General features: G+C 36.5%; 1 protein-coding gene across 2 annotated transcripts; it reads right to left on the reverse strand.

Moving 5' to 3' along the window:
• Nucleotides 1-50: 50 nt before the first annotated feature.
• On the reverse strand, nt 51-16172 carry LOC136820384 (microfibrillar-associated protein 1-like). Of its 2 annotated transcripts, XM_067076574.1 has the most exons (16): nt 15940-16171; nt 13347-13398; nt 12949-13036; nt 12130-12173; nt 11064-11133; nt 10527-10546; nt 9613-9703; nt 8741-8797; nt 7643-7719; nt 7245-7353; nt 6523-6568; nt 5662-5714; nt 4824-4885; nt 2335-2494; nt 1673-1828; nt 51-1168 (listed from the first exon to the last, which is right to left on the reverse strand). In XM_067076574.1, the coding sequence occupies exons 1-16, from the start codon at nt 16040-16042 to the stop codon at nt 1061-1063; spliced, it is 1296 nt and encodes a 431-aa protein (XP_066932675.1). In that variant the 5' UTR covers nt 16043-16171; the 3' UTR covers nt 51-1060. The 2 variants fall into 2 exon arrangements, with proteins under 2 accessions (XP_066932675.1, XP_066932680.1); XM_067076579.1 differs by lacking the exons at nt 51-1168; nt 1673-1828; nt 2335-2494 and adding an exon at nt 3653-3822 and having other exon boundaries at nt 15940-16172.
• Between the last annotated feature and the right edge of the window lie 3184 nt (nt 16173-19356).

A 19356-nucleotide genomic window follows, 5' to 3' on the forward strand; every position in this document is an offset into this window, starting at 1 on the left:
ATCCCCTTCCCCGGTAAAAACACACATTTCTAAAAAAGAAGCCAGGTTGCTAAAACTCGAGCCCCGAAGGAGCAAAATTTCTTTCACAACTGGTTGTGTTGAAAATTAACTGCCAATAGTCACAGATAAAAATGATCCTAGATTTTTCTTTGCCACGGTCAATACTGTTATACTATACTGTATTAAAAAAACACTTTAATATAAAAATTTACAAGCAGTGTTTCTCTTGTATAATATTAAAACGAAATCTGAAAAAGCTAAAAGGTGAAGGAAGGTCAAGAAGGTCAACCTTTTATTTCTACACTTAAAATGAAAGCAAAACCTGCCTAAAAACCTTGATCAGATTATGAATTATGATTAATCTGCGAGTAAATCCCAGTATCGAAAATATAGACTTCTCCACGTAACTTATCTTTGAAAACGTAAACCTCGTAGTAAATCTCGTGATCCAAGCCACGATAAACTTCTAATATGATGATCTTTGATTCGTGACCAATAATTGATCGACTTCAATAAAAATATTTAAGATCTTCCATGAACAGCAATACACCAGGATCCCAAAACAAAAAAAGCAATATTCTGTCTTCTTATCAATGTCCGGTGATCCAACTTGTACGTAACTCCATTATAACGTTATTAGTTCATGTTTCCAAATTCTAGGTTACTACTGCAAGTTAGTCTAATGTCGACATCCCTCATCTAATTCCGACACCCCTCTTTTCAGCGATAGGAATAATAGAAAGGTCAACAAAATGTTTTTTTCTTCTCTCACTCAAGAATGATTCTGACCTTCCTATTATTTCTATCTCGGAATTAGATGCTGTTATGTCGATATTAGACCAGCTCACGTTAAGTCGGCATCGCATATTCCTGGATGTCTGATCTGCGAGCCAAACAACATAAAGATATATACCCCTGGGATAAAATCGTCCTATCCACTCGGCCTATACCAATTGCAAAAATTAAGTCATTTGGTACTCACCAGATCCGAATCCTTATATCACAGACCAAAACAAAGTAGTAGAGAGCAAATAGAAAACCGTAGAGAGAGTGTTGAATCTCATTTCTTCTTTCTGCTTGGCTTCTCAAAAGTCTGTTTTTGTCCACCTCCAATCTTGGCATGAAATTTGATGCTTTGTGATGATTCTGCGAACCAAGGAGAATCGGCCTATGCAAAGAAAATTCATTTGATTATGTAGCCTAATTTAAAGGATTGGTGGATCTGTTACATGCAGAGCAATGCTGAAGCTTTTCCAAGGTGCGCCCAGCCCGGGATCTACTTACATGTTTTTATTATAGTTTCAAAAATTTTTATGGGATTTTAGAATATATTTTATTGATTTATTGTTTTCTTATAATTTTTGAAAACGAAAGTGAAAAAAATTCAAGATGGCGATATCCTCTACTACACTGGACTCAGCGCCATCAAAATCATCAGAAAGCAAAGTTCAGTCAGAATTTGACTCCAGTCTAAGGTGCACCTTGCAATCCAAGGGTGAATTATGAGCCCTGGTAAATATTACCGAGATTTTATCAACGTTCTCATGGGAAGTATGATCATATCATGTAGGGTCGTCTAAAAATCGGAGATTTTAATGATTCAACTGCATAGTCAGCGCAAGTTACAACTAGGCCTTGTTAAAATGTAGTCAAAAGAAGAATCAAACATTACTTTTGTTGTATCTTGATCCACAAGGTGAGTATATTTTGTCCGTCCGGAGCGTCCGAAATTCTTGACCTGCATGACTTTCGGGAGGACCGTTTTATCGAACTGATCTTCCAGCGTGGCGCCCGACGTATCTCGCTTGTACATGTCGTCTTCTTCGTTCTGTGGAGATAGAAACCAGGTTAGAGAATTTGATTGTATAATTGTAGGAATTGTTTACATTTATAAAAGTTTCATATGTAGAAACCAGGTTAGAGTCAGGTGGAAAGAATTCAATATGTTTGTAGGATAGTCTTCATTTTAGAGAAGTTTCATGTATAGAAACCAGGTTCACCATTCATGAAAGAATGAGATTGTAGGTTTGTAGAAGTGGTTTCCATTCATAAAAGTTTAAGCCTTTCAAGTGTTCTGACGCAAGTTCGATTTTCTCTTACTGCAAGAGCTTCAAAAGTTGAAAGTGACGTCAAAAAAGTCGCGAAGTGGAATAGACCACATATATCTTATTGAAAACACTAGATAGAGCTTTTCCTATCCTATTTCATATCTCCATTCCTGGAGAAAAAATAAAAATTGCTCTATCTAGTGTTTTATAATATGAGATATCTGTGGGAATAGACGTTACTGCGTAGAGACGTCTACAATCAAGGTCTAAAAAACACAAGACTTACCAAAAAGAAAGCACCACGGTGATAATATTTCTGTAAGAATTTGTATTTCCCTTTGGATGATTTGTTGGTGACTTCTTTGGGGTTGCTTCTCAATTCGTTTCGTCGTTCGTCCTCGGTCATGTTGTGCATTCGCTCAATCTCTACTCTCTCCTTCTCCCGACTGAAGTGAAAAAAGATATCCTTTTTAAGATAGAGAAAGGAGACGCCCCTCTATGCTGACAAAGCAGAAGAAACAAGAGAAGTTCTTCAACATGTTGTGCACTCGCTCAATCTCTACTCGCTCCTTCTCCCGACTGAAGTGAAAAAAGATATCCTTTTTAAGATAGAGAAAGGAGACGCCCCTCTATGCTGACAAAGCAGAAGAAACAAGAGAAGTTCTTCAACATGTTGTGCACTCGCTCAATCTCTACTCGCTCCTTCTCCCGACTGAAGTGAAAAAAGATATCCTTTTTTAAGATAGAGAAAAGAGACGCGCCTCTATGCTGACAAAGCAGAAGAAACAAAAGAAGTTCTTCAACATGTTGTGCATTCGCTCAATCTCTACTCTCTCATTCTCACGACTGAAGTGAAACTGATATCCTTTTTATGATATAGAAAGGAGACGCCCCTCTATGCTGACAAAGCAGAAGAAACAAGAGAAGTTCTTCAACATGTTGTACACTCGCTCAATCTCTACTCGCTCCTTCTCACGACTGAAGTGAAACAGATATCCTTTTTATGATATAGAAAGGAGACGCCCCTCTATGCTGACAAAGCAGAAGAAACAAGAGAAGTTCTTCAACATGTTGTGCACTCGCTCAATCTCTACTCTCTCCTTCTCACGACTGAAGTGAAAAAAGATATCCCTTTTTTTAGATAGAGAAAGGAGACGCGCCTCTATGCTGACAAAGCAGAAGAAAAAAAAGTTCTTCAACATGTTGTGCATTCGCTCAATCTCTACTCGCTCCTTCTCACGACTGAAGTGAAAAAGATATCCCTTTTTTTAGATAGAGAAAGGAGACGCCCCTCTATGCTGACAAAGCAGAAGAAACAAGAGAAGTTCTTCAACATGTTGTACACTCGCTCAATCTCTACTCGCTCCTTCTCACGACTGAAGTGAAACAGATATCCTTTTTATGATATAGAAAGGAGACGCCCCTCTATGCTGACAAAGCAGAAGAAACAAGAGAAGTTCTTCAACATGTTGTGCACTCGCTCAATCTCTACTCTCTCCTTCTCACGACTGAAGTGAAAAAAGATATCCCTTTTTTTAGATAGAGAAAGGAGACGCGCCTCTATGCTGACAAAGCAGAAGAAAAAAAAGTTCTTCAATATGTTGTGCATTCGCTCTATCTCTACTCGCTCCTTCTCACGACTGAAGTGAAAAAGATATCCCTTTTTTTAGATAGAGAAAGGAGACGCGCCTCTATGCTGACAAAGCAGAAGAAACAAGAGAAGTTCTTCAACATGTTGTGCACTCGCTCAATCTCTACTCTCTCCTTCTCACGACTGAAGTGAAAAAAGATATCCCTTTTTTTAGATAGAGAAAGGAGACGCGCCTCTATGCTGACAAAGCAGAAGAAAAAAAAGTTCTTCAACATGTTGTGCATTCGCTCAATCTCTACTCGCTCCTTCTCACGACTGAAGTGAAAAAGATATCCCTTTTTTTAGATAGAGAAAGGAGACGCGCCTCTATGCTGACAAAGCAGAAGAAAAAAAAGTTCTTCAATATGTTGTGCATTCGCTCTATCTCTACTCGCTCCTTCTCACGACTGAAGTGAAAAAGATATCCCTTTTTTTTAGATAGAGAAAGGAGACGCGCCTCTATGCTGACAAAGCAGAAGAAAAAAAAGTTCTTCAACATGTTGTGCATTCGCTCTATCTCTACTCGCTCCTTCTCACGACTGAAGTGAAAAAAGATATCCCTTTTTTTAGATAGAGAAAGGAGACGCGCCTCTATGCTGACAAAGCAGAAGAAAAACAAGTTCTTCAACATGTTGTGCATTCGCTCTATCTCTACTCGCTCCTTCTCACGACTGAAGTGAAAAAGATATCCCTTTTTTTAGATAGAGAAAGGAGACGCGCCTCTATGCTGACAAAGCAGAAGAAAAAAAAGTTCTTCAACATGTTGTGCATTCGCTCTATCTCTACTCGCTCCTTCTCACGACTGAAGTGAAAAAAGATATCCCTTTTTTTAGATAGAGAAAGGAGACGCGCCTCTATGCTGACAAAGCAGAAGAAAAAAAGTTCTTCAACATGTTGTGCATTCGTTCTATCTCTACTCGCTCCTTCTCACGACTGAAGTGAAAAAGATGTTATGTCTTAACTTTTTAAACTTGATCAAATGAATATTGCGGCCTGTAGACTTAACCCGTCCAAATTTGTAATAAATCATGCTCAAAAAGAGCAAAATTTGAGACGGCAAACCAACATTTTTTCAAGTCAAGCCTCAATTTAATAATAGATAGGGGTGTTTTTAAAGCAATCAATAAATCAATAAGAGGCCTTACTTTTCACGTTCGTCTTTATCTCTCTTGATCCTCTTCAATTCACGAACTTTCCATGCTTCATACTAAGAGCAAATCAAATCAAAGTTTTTGGCGTTTGCGACGAATATATTTTTCTCCTTCCCATATGATGCTGAAGACAATATCACAACCCCCTACCATCCCAGCCAGCGCGGATATAAGAAACTAAGTGTATTGTATTCCATTTTAATTTGATAACTGGATAACCCGAACCACGTACCGGACAAAGCTCTTCTCGGAAATTATCATCGTCTGTAATGTTGTCCATTTATCAAAAGTTATCTAATTTGTTGAATTTTCCCATTTCGCGAAAACCTTTTCTAATCCACGATTGATGTAGAATGCTCTGTAATGATCTAATTCTTCTAAACTCAAACTAAAAAATTTATCCCACTCTCTCCGAAAGTCTTCCCGATTTCGACAAGCCTTTTCTTCATCATTATAATATGTAATGAAAAATTATCCCCGATCTCCCCGAAAGTTTCCCCGTTTCAGATAAACCTCTTCAGCATTATCATCTGTAATGAAAAGTTATCCCCGATTTCCCCGAAAGTTTCCCCGATTCAGACAAACCTCCTCCTCCTCATTAGTGAAGTTAAGTAAATCGGTAAAATCACGACGACGAACGAAAATTTACCAGGCTAGTGAGTTTCAACCAATCAAATTTCGTATTTTCACTAGCCTATTACATTTTTCGTCCTTCGTCGTGATTATCCTGGTATGCTTAACCTCAGTAGTCATCATCTGTAATGAAAAATTATTCCGATTTCCCCAAAAAGTTATTCCGATTTCCCCAAAAGTTTCCCCGATTCAGACAAACCTCCTCTTCATCATTGTCATCATCTGTAATGACCAATTCTTCGACTTTTTCAACTAAATAAAACGAAACAAACGACAAAAATTAAAGATCGACGGTGAGCGCTGATTGACTTCTCCCAGAACTAAAACCGTCGTTCATGAGGATTGCATCATTATTCAATGAGATACCACCCCTGGTAATTTCAATTTTTCATCCCCTAGACACGTGCTTTACCAATGGACAAGCATGAAATCGTCCCCCTGAATGATGAAAATTACCCCTGGACAATATATACAGCAAAACAGAAAATCGGCGTCTTAATTACAATCAGTCACAAAATACTTGACACAAAAGGGAAATTCACCGGGGTGTTTTGAAACCACAATCGATTTGTAAGTGCTCTAAAGTAGGTTCGAAGGGTAGAGTTTTAACTCTGAGTTTTAACATGAGACTTAGGATGTGAGGATCCAAAAGTTCAAAAATGGTCCAGTAGGGCTTGAAATATAGCCTAGAAACCAATAAATCCCTCCCAGATCAAAATAATCGATGAAATCAAGTTGAAGGCCTAAAAAATGACATTCTCGCTCGAACTTCAATTTTCGAAAAATGGTAAATTAGCCAAAAGTGCCAATAAAATGGCACTGATTGTAGGTCTCAGTATATGTACATCGTACCTATCATATTTAGGCTCAGAGGTACCTAAGCTGGCTATTTTGGCTAGGATTTTACGGATTATCGGAATTACCCTAAAATTTTGCTTATCCTTTAAGCATTTTCCAGCTTTATCAATCTCACAATCTAGGCATCTCGGAGCCGATTTTTGGATTATTGCATGCTTATAAAAAAAACATGTAATCCTAAAGAAATGAAAACTTCACATACCTCCTTGTTCCTCCTTGAGTTCTTCACTGACAATATCTCTCACCAACTATGGAAGAAAAAGAATAGTATAACATAATCAAAAATCTTAGTGTGCAGAGGAGTGTCAACCACCACAGGAAAAAATCTTAAAATCCCAGGCCTAACAAATGGCCATTTTCGGGGTGGGCTTTTTTTTAGCCCTGAGATTTTTTAACCATTACTTATTTCGATTAAATTTCGGGGGTGAATTTGGTCATTTTTTTACACCCCTGGGAAAATTTTTATGCAAACTTCTCCACCCCGAAAAAAACCATTATCCATCCAGACCTGGGATTTCTCGGGGTGTAAAATGGTCATTTTCGGGCGGGATTTATTTTTCAAAAAATCAGAGATTTGAAAACCCGACGCAATGGACTTATGTCGCATGGGCTCAGTGGATCGGTGAGGCGGGTTTGAGGTCATCAAGTTGGCTTTCAGGTGCAGCTCCGCTGTTGTGCCATTTCCCATCCCGAAAATGGCCATTTCCCAGGCCTGGGATTTAAAGGATCTTTTCCTGTGCAAACCCCCCCCCTCCCCATCGCCCAATTTAAGTAGCAATTTATTAACCACAATTTACATGATTTTTTTTTAATGTAATGACACCGCAAGAGAAAAGGTTCTGCCCCTATAAAACCTGTCTTGAAAAATTGGGTCCCCTTAAAGAAGGGAAAGGGGGTTCACACTATCAAAAATGCTCAACAAACCCTAGTAGATAGTTTCTTTCGGTCATCAAGAATCTTTTTGTGTTTTTCTTCTGTCATATTCGTTTCCTCCTCTATTCGTTCACGCTCTTGAATCGTCACCCGGTCTTTCCTTTGGAATAACAAATGGATTGAAGAATTAGTATGTTACGGTGAAGCGGCCTCTACTAGCCGTCATTTCAAACATGTTAATTTTTTATAATAGTTTGACTTGAGGCTTCTTACCATAGCAAGATTGGAGTAAAAAATTAGTAAGTTCTTCTGGGCTTTCAATTCATAAACACTGGAGGATGGCGTTGCTCAGTCCCAGCCAACTAAAATCCTTCATCAAGAGTTTTTTTGAAGCAAACTTTCAGCGACAAAAGATGGAAGCAAGATGGTGAGTTTAACTGAAAACTTACTTGCGAACGAAAACAGGTTTGAGTCGTTGTCCAGCATCCTCATCAGAATCGCTGCTATCTTCTTCATATTCGGATGACTAAAATAGAAAAAGTAAGTCATTTAAAGTTCACATTATAACACGTTTCACTGCTGCCAAGCACGAGCGTACTGGTAGTATTCATGATATGCACCATTGCAATGTCTTCTGTTCCACCCAATAGCTCATTGGTTGGAAGTGACGTAAAAGCAGTAAATACGTCACTTTCAACCAATCAGCTATTGGGTGGAACGGAAGACATTGCAATGGTGCATATCATGAATAGGGGTCTAAATGCTGGTATTATCTCAAGGGGCATTAAATTTGATACAAAAACTTTTTCTTTGTTTTTTATTGCATTTTTTCGGAATCTTAAGTGAAATTCTACGTTGGTTGGCATACAATTTGGTTAGTTTCATCATCTATCAGTTTCATCCAGAAATATGACGTCATTAGTACACATCAACCGCAATATCAAAGCACAACGGAACATGCACATGGAGTGAAAAAAAACTGAAAAATTCATGATATGCACCACTGGAGAGTCTTCTGAGAACTTTAAAAATTTTCCACCCAATACTTCACTATAAACAATAGAAAAAGTGACGTATTGGGTGGAATTTTTTAATAATCTCTTGGAAGCCCCTCCAGTGGTGCATATCATGAATTCAAGAGCTACAATGAAGTTTGCTCAGAAGAGACTTTTGAAATAGAAACCATATGTACGATCCCACAAAACGAGGAGGTTGCGGTTGCTTTCCGTGATTGGAAATACTCCAAGGACGGCGGTTGTAAATTTCACAGATAAATTATAAAACATTAGACAGAACTACTTTAACTTTCCCAAGCCAACGGCAGGTGAAGCAAAAAATGAACCATCTTTACTAAATGTACTAAAAGTAGAACATTAATAGACCACAATGGAACACAATAGAAACCTTGATTTTACTGTCCAACTATTTTGACACTGCAAAGACTTCAAAATCAAGGCTTGCGCAAGCACAATTGTGACGTCACTCAACGTAGTTAGGGACTGAGAAGCTCCATCTATTGTTTTATGTAAGATATCTGTGATACCGACCTCGCTCTCATCTTCTTCTTCTTGAACATCTTCCTCTTCCTCGAAATCTAACAAGTCCTGAAAAATGAATACAAATGAAATATTTTTATATTTAAGAAATCCTGGTAAATGAATGCAACGTGAAATATTCTTATATTGGGCTCTTCCTGAAAATATATTGATATATAATAAAGTATGTAAAGAACTTCAAAGATTCTTTCTTCTTTCAGGAGATTTAAGTGGCAGAGCAACATATGCATTTCGTCCTTACCAGGACTCGTCAGCACTGCATACTGCCTATACACGTTTTTTTTTTTTAAGAAACACATTTTTAAGAAACACACTTTTAAGAAACATGAGGCTCAGAATGCCTAAAAACTAAGAAACATCTAAGAAACATGCTGAGGCTGAGAATGAGAAAATAACATTTTTTTAATTCGGTTTCTTTTATAAGAACCTTCCAATCCAGCCTTTCATAAGGCTGATTATGTCAAAAAGTTTAGAAACATGTAAGAAACATTTAAGGCTCAAAAGGCCGATTTCTTAAGAAACATTGAGCCTTCTTGGTAAAACTAGTTTCTTAAAAAAAACAACGTGTATATTGAGGGTGGAGGATATAAATCTTTTTGGAAATTGACAACCCGAGCATTGTGACTTTTGACCCCCCCCCCCCCCCAAACGGACGAAAGATCTAACCCCGGACAGACAAGTATCAGTTGAGCGCTAAACATTCAAAATCACCCACAAACAGAGCAAATAACCTTGAGAGAATAGTCTGGATAGAGCTGACAATTTTAGTCGTTCTGCGACCCATAAAACACCTATGTCAAAGCTTCAACCAGATCCTAATATTTTCAAGGTCTTTTTTCAACTAGATTCTACCAGGCTAATACCTTGTCTTGAGCGGTGGTGAATCTTGCTTTGGCTCTCAACATTCGACGTCTCCTTGCTGCTGCTTCTTCGTCGAAATCTTCTTCCTCTTCACTAAAAACCACCAACATTGAGTCAATTAGACAGGGGTTTTAGAGTCAATAGTGGTTAAATTCTAACGTGGGATTAAAACTAAAACAACCAACATTGAGTCAATTAAACAGGGTTACGGAGTCAAAAGTGGTCAAGGATTTTGGTAAATTCAGAAGTGGCATTAAAACTAATAAAACCAACATTGAATCTATTAAATAGGGTTTTGGAGTCAATAGTGGTCAAGGATTTTGTTGAATTCTTTCTTCGTTCGGGAATGTGCGTCAAGTGATTAAATGTTCACTTGGACTTTTTTTGCGATCAAAGATCTAAGATTTTTGCATTAACAAAATCCTTAATCTTCATGATAAACAAAGTGGAATCAAGACATTGATTTGGACAAACTAGCCAGCCGGGGCTGTGGAAGGTGAATTTAGTTGGTTCTTATGAAATATGTTGTTGTTTTTTGTCTATTTTCAGCAAATGTAGGAATCGTAATGTAGAAGCCCTCAACTGCAGTCTGGCTCAAGGACCACATTAAATTTGGGTTTTCAATCAGCATACATGTTTTTTTTTTTATAAGCATACAAAAATCCGAAAACAGGCTCAGAGATGCTTAGGTCGAAAGCTTAATAAGGCTGAAAAATGCTTGAGGGGATGCTTAAATCTAAAACATAAATTTAGGGAAATACTGAAAATCCGTAAAATTCCAGCCAAAAAAAGCCAAAATCAGGAAAAAAACATTTTTCGTAGGCTCAAGTAATGCAGGCCATATGCTTAATTTTTCCCCATATCTGAGCCTAGATATGCTTATAAGTGCAATGCTTATAAAAGAAAAAACATGTACCTGCTTTCCATCTCCATTGCCTGAAAAATAAGGAAAGAAAAAAATTGTTATGAGGCTAGTCTAGAAAATAAACTTGATGAGCCTATAAAGGTAAGGGTAAATCATCACCAAAATCATCCAAAATTCAAAAAATGTTCACACCACTAGCTCTCACGCCCAGGCCTAAAAACGGCCAAATTTCAAAGTGCCATAAAAACTAATCCGTTACGTTTGGAGTTAGAGGTGAAATTTTTGTCTTTTCTCATGGATATCTCCATCTGGTAAAAATTTGGAGAAAATCTGAGAGGTAGTGGTGTCAGGCCTCTGGATGATTTTGACACGAAATAAACCGTAAAGGAAACTCAAGAACAATAATGTTTATAAAGGTTCTGTTATTAAAATAACTTGATATTGTTTGCTTTCTCATCATTAACTTTTATTTACAAGTTTTTTCACATTGAATTGACACGAAATGCGGAACAAGATTGACCAGAATTCACCGATAAATTAATTCCCCTACAAGGCAATTGAAATCAACTAAAAATGGATCATAATTACATCTTGTTTGTCTTCGTCATCATGCTGCGTGAGGATGCGAGGTTCGTACACTCTCCTTCCATGGTCATGTCTAAGAGATAAAGAGATTCAAAAAATTACAGGTTTTCTTTTTACGAAAAATTTAAAATTTATTTATCTAATTTTTTTTTATGTTCCCGTTTCATATCAGGATAGTGTCTGCTTATTGTTATTTTGTGCTGGTATAAGCAAAAAACTGTTTCTCTTTTCCTCTTCCTGACCAATATTGCTCCACATCCTTTGCAATTCAATATCAAAAATCTTGTAAATTAAAATAATGAGTAAGCAAACAATATCACTCTAATTTTAAAACAAAACGTTTAAGGCAGTTATTTATTTTTAAGACCAAAATCATCTCAAGGACTATTTAATATATTGACAGTCATTTTTTTCAGACCAAGATGATCTTAGCACTACCGTAAGTTGGTCTAATATCGACATCCCTCATCTAATTCCGACACCCTTCTTTAGAGTTGAGAATCTAATAGAGCGGTCAAAATTGCTGATTGATTTGCTTAGCGTTAGAGAGGAAGAAATATTTTTTAATCAGTGATTCTGACCTTCCAATTATTCTCATTTCTAAAGATGGGTGTCAGAATTAGAAGAGGGATGTCAACATTAGACCAACTTACAGTGCTTAATATATTGGCGAAAAATATTTGACAAAAAAGTTTGTGGGCCGTAATGTAATAAGTAAACAACAAGCTTATGAAGAGGTATTACACTGTAGACACTTTTTCAATATATTGAGATTACCTTACAACACCGAATTTCTTATGACATTAGCACAAAACATACAATTTAATTCATGATATGCACCACTGCAATGACTTCACGAAATTATGCAACTTTTCTGTTTTTGTTTCACCCAAAACGTCACTTTTTCTATTGTTTAAGTGACGTATTGGGTGGAATATTGTAAAAGTTTTCAGAAGACTCTCCAGTGGTGCATATCATGAATACCCATACAGTACTCATCAAATGTTATCTGACAATATTGTGTTGTGTTGTGTAATTTACTTTACAGTAAATATTATGAGAGTTATACCTGATGTCTTCGGCCTGCTCATCTTCAATGTCGTGTGCATGAAGCTGAGAATGAAAAGTAATGAAAATCAAAAGAATATCGTAAAAGGTGATATAGGTAGGGATAAAGGTCCTCGCGCCCTCAAGGCAGTATAAACCAAGCAGACCGCTAGACACAATTAAAAAATGATTTAAAATACCATTATCTTAAAAAGAGAAGAACATTTTTATTTCAATAGGACTTTTGATAAATTATTACAGTGCAACGACTGCCTCGTTTTGAAACCATTGCCAAGGCAGGCCAAGGTGATAATACCTATTCAGTCTTATTAATTCTTCTGGGAATAAATTACCATAGTAATATTTTGAATAACGAGGTAAGTGTTGCTTCTGACTTAATGTTCCATTAAAAAAACCATACAGGGGGTGGATGAACCTTTTCAAGTCAAAAAATAATATTGAAAATGAGTGGATACTCCCTGGAAAACTGGCAAAATTTGCAAAAATACCCTTGGAAAGATTCTTTTCATACCTTAAAGCGAGGGTGAACGAACTAAAATCAGTCTTTTACCCCTTGAAATTTTAAAATAACCCTTTATCCCTCTTGAAAAAAAAAAAACCATGGAAATTTTTCTCGGAATACCCTCTGGAAATGTTCGTCCACCCCCTGTATGAATATAACATTGAATGGCATGTTGAAATGTTGCTTCTGACTTAAATTATGAAATTTCTGAAAAGGTCTATTACAATTTCTGGTTCTAATTTTCATGGAATACCCTCTGGAAATGTTTATCCACCCCCTGATGGAATGGAATGGCCCAATTTCTGGACGGTTAATTACAATTTCTGGTTCATCAGGTTCTTCTCGTTCTTCATTGGCTTCATCTTCACTTTCCTCTTCACTGGATTGGTCGGGCGCCCATTCTGGTCTGTAAAATTAATAAGAAATAACAGGATATGAAAACTAAACTCTCAATGACTTTGCCCTATTCTATTATAGTAATAGTTATGTAAAAAACAATGTCACTCATGCCCTGAAATCAGCAAAATAATTTTTTAATGTCTTAAAAGGGAACTAATTTTTACGGGAAGAAATTTGAGTGGTCATAGAAAATCTGTCAGAATTTGAACAAAGAATGATAAGCAACTTAGTCCTGATCCCAAAATCAAGCTTGCATTAAAATAAAAATAGCGCAATATAAAAAAGAACGTTTAAATAACAAAATATCAAAAAAATACTTTTTTCCAGCAATGTATCTTTTAACAGAAACTTTTTGTGGAGCAAGATCACCTGAAACAAGAGATAAGGAAAAAAATGTTTTGTTGAATCAGCACTTTTAGAGAAAAACTAATAAACCAGCTGCGCTGGAAGCTCCGGCTTAAGAGGGGGGAAGAGATCAAAAGATGTGAAAGATGAGTTTATTGAGTTAGTTGTGTTAGAACGTTGCCCACAAACTACTAAATCAGAACAGATCAGAAAGCAAAGTAATAATTCTATTGCAAAGCGAGTATGAGAAATAATCTTAATGAATAAATAACCAGCTGGAAGTTTAGCTCTTCTAAGTGATTACACATGCACTTTTTTGCCTAAAGAACCAACCCCACCCCCGCCTACTCATCCTCGATTAAAAAGTTCAAAATTGGAGCTAAAGGAGATAAACATTTAGAAGTCAATATTTCCAAGTTCGTATAAATTTATTTTTTTCTAAACTTGCCAATAGCAAAGCCATGATGCGCCGTTGATTTGATTGTCCGGATAAAATTTTGGGAGAAAAATAGCCTAAATTAGAGGCCACAGCTTTTAGCTAAGCATTATTTTTTCTGTTGGGATAATACCTGGAGGAGAGTAGGATATCAAACCAAATAAAATGGCACAATAGTGTATTTGGAAAAAACCTGTTTTGGGTTTGAAAAATCTTCAAAAGGAACGGTCGCCCCAGCCAATGAAATTACGAGAAAGTCCAAAAAATATAATTTTCAGTTATAACACTGTGAAAATTTCTCCGATCTTGTTCAAATTTACACAGGAATTGTGTTTTAGTATCCTTTACTGAATTCTCATAGTGATATGTTTGTAAAAAATCTGTGTCGCGTTTGAAATAAATCAAAAGGAATGGTCGCCAGCCGCGATGAAATTACGACAAAGTCCAAACACGATCATTTTCAGCCATAACCTGTGAAAATTTCTCCAATCTTGTTCAAATTTACACAGGAATTGTGTTTTAGTATCCTTTATTGAATTCTCATAGTGATATGTTTGTAAAAAATCTGTGTCGGGTTTGAAAAATCAAAAGGAACGGCCGCCAGCCGCGATGAAATTACGACAAAGTCCAAAAACGATCATTTTCAGCCATAACACTGTGAAAATTTCTCCAATCTTGTTCAAATTTACACAGGAATGTGTTTTTTAGTATCCTTTATTGAATTCTCATAGTGATATGTTTGTAAAAAATCTGTGTCGGGTTTGAAAAATCAAAAGGAACGGCCGCCAGCCGCGATGAAATTACGAAAAAGTCCAAAAACGATCATTTTCAGCCATAACACTGTGAAAATTTCTCCAGTATTTTTCAAATTTACACAGGAATTGTGTTTTAGTATCCTTTATTGAATTCTCATAGTGATATGTTTGTAAAAAATCTGTGTCGGGTTTGAAAAATCAAAAGGAACGGTCGCAATGATGAATACAAAACAGGATCATTTTCAGCCATACACATATGACATAACACCACAAAAACTACTCAGATCGTTTTCAAATTTGCACTGTAATGTTGTAATTTTAGTATTCTCTTTTGAATTCCAATGGCTGTGTGTTTGAAAGTTTCATTGTCAAGTTACAGATGACAGAGTTTTATGGTTTTGTGCGTCTAGAAGAGAAGTAGCCATATGCAAGATTTTTAAGCACTCGACCAGCTGACGATCCATGGCCAAAATTTCTCCAAAGTCTTTCCACATTGTTAGAGAACCAGTTATGCATCAAACTTCTCATAAATCATGTCCAAAACATCATGAATAAGCTAGCCCACTTTCGGCAGCCATCCTTTTCTAAATACTTTCGGTCGATCAAATCACAATATTATCGGAATTCAGATAATCCGTTTTTATTAAATCGGAATAGATCATCGGATTAGATAAACAAAAAAAAATGTCTTGACGATTGTCGGAAGAGAGAATTAAAGGCTCCTAGGCCGGAGCAAAAAGATCAATTTCAAAGAATTTTGGTTTCTTGTCATTTGCCATTTGGTTTTTAAAATTAGTCGTTTGTTTCTTATAAAAAAACGTTCTTATAGATAAAAGTGCATTTTTTGAGCCAAAAATTTTTTTTTGCAAAAATCTGCTTAAGAGCCATTATTTACCTATGATGGTATCCTACTTTCATACAAAAAATCAGAAAAAATTGATGATCCAATTTTTCACAAAGTCCAAAAAAACCGTTTTTAGCCGTTTTTGGCCCAAATTTGCCCCCAAATTTTTTTTTTCAAAAATTGGGCTCCGTCACATTTGAGTTGAGGGTTTATAGTTATGCATCTTTGTGAAAAAATCAGAAAATCCTAATGAGCCAATCTCGAGAAAAGCTGGTAACTAACGAACGAACGGACGAACGAATGGTAGGCATTGTTATGTTATAAATAATGTTTTTGTGTGAAAAAAAAAAGAAATATAGGAAAAAGTCCAATTTTTTAGCTTATTTTTAGCTTATTTCCAAAATTTTCGGCTGGAAAAAAATCTTTTATTGTGCCGCGCCTATATAAAACCCCTGGGTACATCATTGAAAAGATAATTCATTTATAAATCTGTCTATGTGTACAAATATATGCTTATAAAAGATTCTTACCTTTTCCTCCCTTTATGGACACTGCACCGGCTGTTGACTGAATAAAACGCTGTCCAACCCTTGGTTGATTCTTAAAATCACTACCAAAACGAACAGGTTCCATATTGAGAAGCACAGCAACCAGTATCCAATATTTATTTATTTTTTATTATTTCAAATCCTGTCATATTTATTTCCTGATGCAGCACACACCACTAGAACATACTCAAACACTGACAGTATAAATAAATTAACTTTGTCAAAAGCAAAGCCTATAAGAGCCTAAAATATCGCCCCCAGTGGAAAGTTATCCTCCTATTTTTGTCCCTACTCAGAATAATCAAATAAACTGATCCTCACTGCAAAATATTATGCTATTTTTCCCATCCCCATTGAATTTTCTGACTTGAAAACAAAAGAATATCAATCCCCAGCCATAAAAAATATGGGAATATCAATCCCTATATAGTTTCAGTCCGGTATTTTTATCTCCAATGGCTGAAAAAATCCTACCAGGTCTGTGAGAAGTGTGTGTATGGTGGGTGTCCCACATTATCTCAAGCAATTTTTAGACAATTAGATTTCTCGCGCCAATTTTTCAATTTTTGGGAAAAGTGTCACAATTTTTCAGTTTTTTCTCGAAAATTTAGTTCTTTTGATTTAATTTTTTGCTTTTCCAATTTTCGGAAAAACATTTCTCAGATTTTCCAATTTTAGGAAAAATGTTATATACCTGAGTCTCCCATTACTGGAAAAAAGATTCCCTGTTTTTCTGATGTTTGCCCAATTTTACGTTTTTTGAAGAATTTCTTTGATTTTCAATAATAAGGGAAAATCGGGAAAATCTGGCTAGGATTTCAGATTTCACTTTAAAATTTTTATCTTATATGTGACCCCCCAAGCGATTTTGAGTACATTAAAAATGAAACCGGTCTTGGTGCGGACAGATCGATAAAATGTGCAGCAAAAAAGCGGCAAAAAGATTACCGTGCGGTAAAATGATACCTTTGTATCTACCAGAAATTATCCAAAAATCTTTCCTAGAAATTCCATTCAAACGCACTTGATTGGTCACTAAAGAGCACCATTGGAATGAGTGCGGTATTCAGTGCGGTCATGGTGCGGATATTTTGTTTTTATTGTTTTGCTTGTTTGAACTCGAGGCTGAAATTCTTACGGCAATCAAAGAAATATAAACAAACGACGGGGACCGCACCATCGTCCGCTTTCGTCGGCACTTTGTCCGCACAGACCATACGGTACTGTGCGGTCTTATGGCCGCTTTTTTCAGCTTTTAGTCTCACAATTAACAATCGAACGCAATCGAACGCAATCGAACATCAATCGAACGCAATCGAATATATCAATCGAATCTGAAAATTGCGGTAATATTCGATTGAGATTCGATTGCGTTCGACAATCGAATTTCAATCGGTCGGTTTATAAAGGGGGGGGTAGCGATGTTCAGAAAATCTCAGAAAGGGGGGGGGGTAAGAGAATTTTTTCTAGAAAGGGGGAAGTTTTCAGAAAGGGGGGGTTCATCTAGAAAGGGGGGGGGGTAAGATGTCAGTGGTATGTTTTTTTTGTGTTTTCCCAAATTAGAAGTTTTATTTTTAATTTACAATGCAACGTCTTCTTTATTAATTGTTTAGTATTTTGAGGGGGGTAGCATCAAATTTTAAAAGGGGGAAGAACCTAGGGTAGGGGGGTAGCTCTAGGGTAGGGGGGGTAGTGACCCCCTTCCAAACTATGGTTGTTTTTTCTGAAAGCTAGATTTCCTAGTGTGACTAACTGCCAGAGCACCGGGAAGGTCCTATTTCAACCACTCTGTTCTGAGAACAAAGGGGGTATCACCTGCACAGAAACCATCAGTCAGAGGCTTGGACAAAAAAATGCCACCCATGCCAGCCAGGCCACTTTAATAAGGCAGGTTAATTATATTAAAAACATTTGGGAGAGGCAGACTCATTACATTCATCTGAGGAAGTACCTAAACTATTCAATTCTCTCCCATTCTACATTCATAACATCACAAAATGTACAAAAATTAAATTTAAAAGACAACTTGACCTTTTTCTTTTCACACTTCACTCTGAATCATCAATCACTGAGACTGAGCTGCTCCATCCCGAGTTATTATCCCTAGAAGAGCGGATTCATACAGTGTGAGAGAAATGGTGAATCATTGGATTTCCAAATTGGATGATTGAGAGACTCAAAAAAACCCATCAAAAGTATATATTATAAAGTATAACATGATGTAAAACTAAAAATACATCACACCACACTTCCATCAGTAGTCGGGCTCAGCTCTACTGTATGTACTACATGATCCGAAACCTGTAACACGATCAATATGGTAACGACTATAATAGAATAAGTTTTTCAGGTTGGGACCGACTGAATTTTATGATCGTGTTTTCAGGGCTTGGTCTACCATTTTATTTTGTAACAAGAGCCGTCAACATGAGGACGAAACTCTGAAGAACTTTGAAGAACTTTGAAGTAAAGATCGAATTTAGATAGAGAGAGAGTACTTTAGGCGTAGAAACTTTCGCGAGCAGAAACTTTCGCGATTTTCGCGAATTTTGGCCCTTTTCGCGAAAGTAAATGTCTTTAAAAATTCTAGGAAGGGCCATTCGCGAAAGTTTATGCTTGCGAAAAATTCTTGACAAAATAGAAAATCTGTAAAACTTCAAACTTTGAATAAAATGTAACTTTTATGGCACTTTTTAGACTAATAAGTCAAAGGACAAATGTTTCAAGCCAACCCAAGAAGTATTTGTGTCTCTAAGCCATTTTTTCATGTGAAAATTCTAAATTTTACGTCTTGATTCGCAAAAGTTTATGCTCGCGAAAAATGTTTTTCCGTTAAATTCGCGAAAGTAAATGTCGTGAATTTCGCGATTTTTCATCCTCGCGAAAGTTTTTGCTCGCGAAAGTTTGTACGCCTAAAGTAGCGTGTGCCTCACTAAAAACCGAGATTTTTCATCCCGTTTCGGCCACCATTCGATTTTTTGACGTCACTTTTGACTTTTGAAGTATGAGTGTTGTAGACCAAATTCTCGATGTTGCCTCTAAATTTCTGAGACATTGAGTCGTTTTTCGCTGAGCTATGCCATTTTTTAGTGCACAATTACTACCCTGAGTATCAGAGGTTAAGTTTTCAAAGAATATATTAACCTCTGAAGACCAATAATAGAAATTTTATCGCGTATGTGTCAATCTAATCACTATAGAAGGAATCAAAGGTGACGAGCAAATATTACCTTATTAATGTCTAGCAGACTGTATCAGTATCCAGTTTACTATTTACAAATTCCCCAGAAACCTCCAAGTGTAATTGAAGTAAGTTTCTTTCGAAAGAAATCTTTTACATGATCCCCAAATGTATAAGATAACAGTAATTACTAAACTATTAATTATGGAAATGTCACT

Source organism: Clytia hemisphaerica, unplaced genomic scaffold, assembly GCF_902728285.1.
Source record: "Clytia hemisphaerica strain Z4C2 unplaced genomic scaffold, Clytia hemisphaerica genome assembly, whole genome shotgun sequence".
Classification (NCBI taxonomy): domain Eukaryota; kingdom Metazoa; phylum Cnidaria; class Hydrozoa; order Leptothecata; family Clytiidae; genus Clytia; species Clytia hemisphaerica.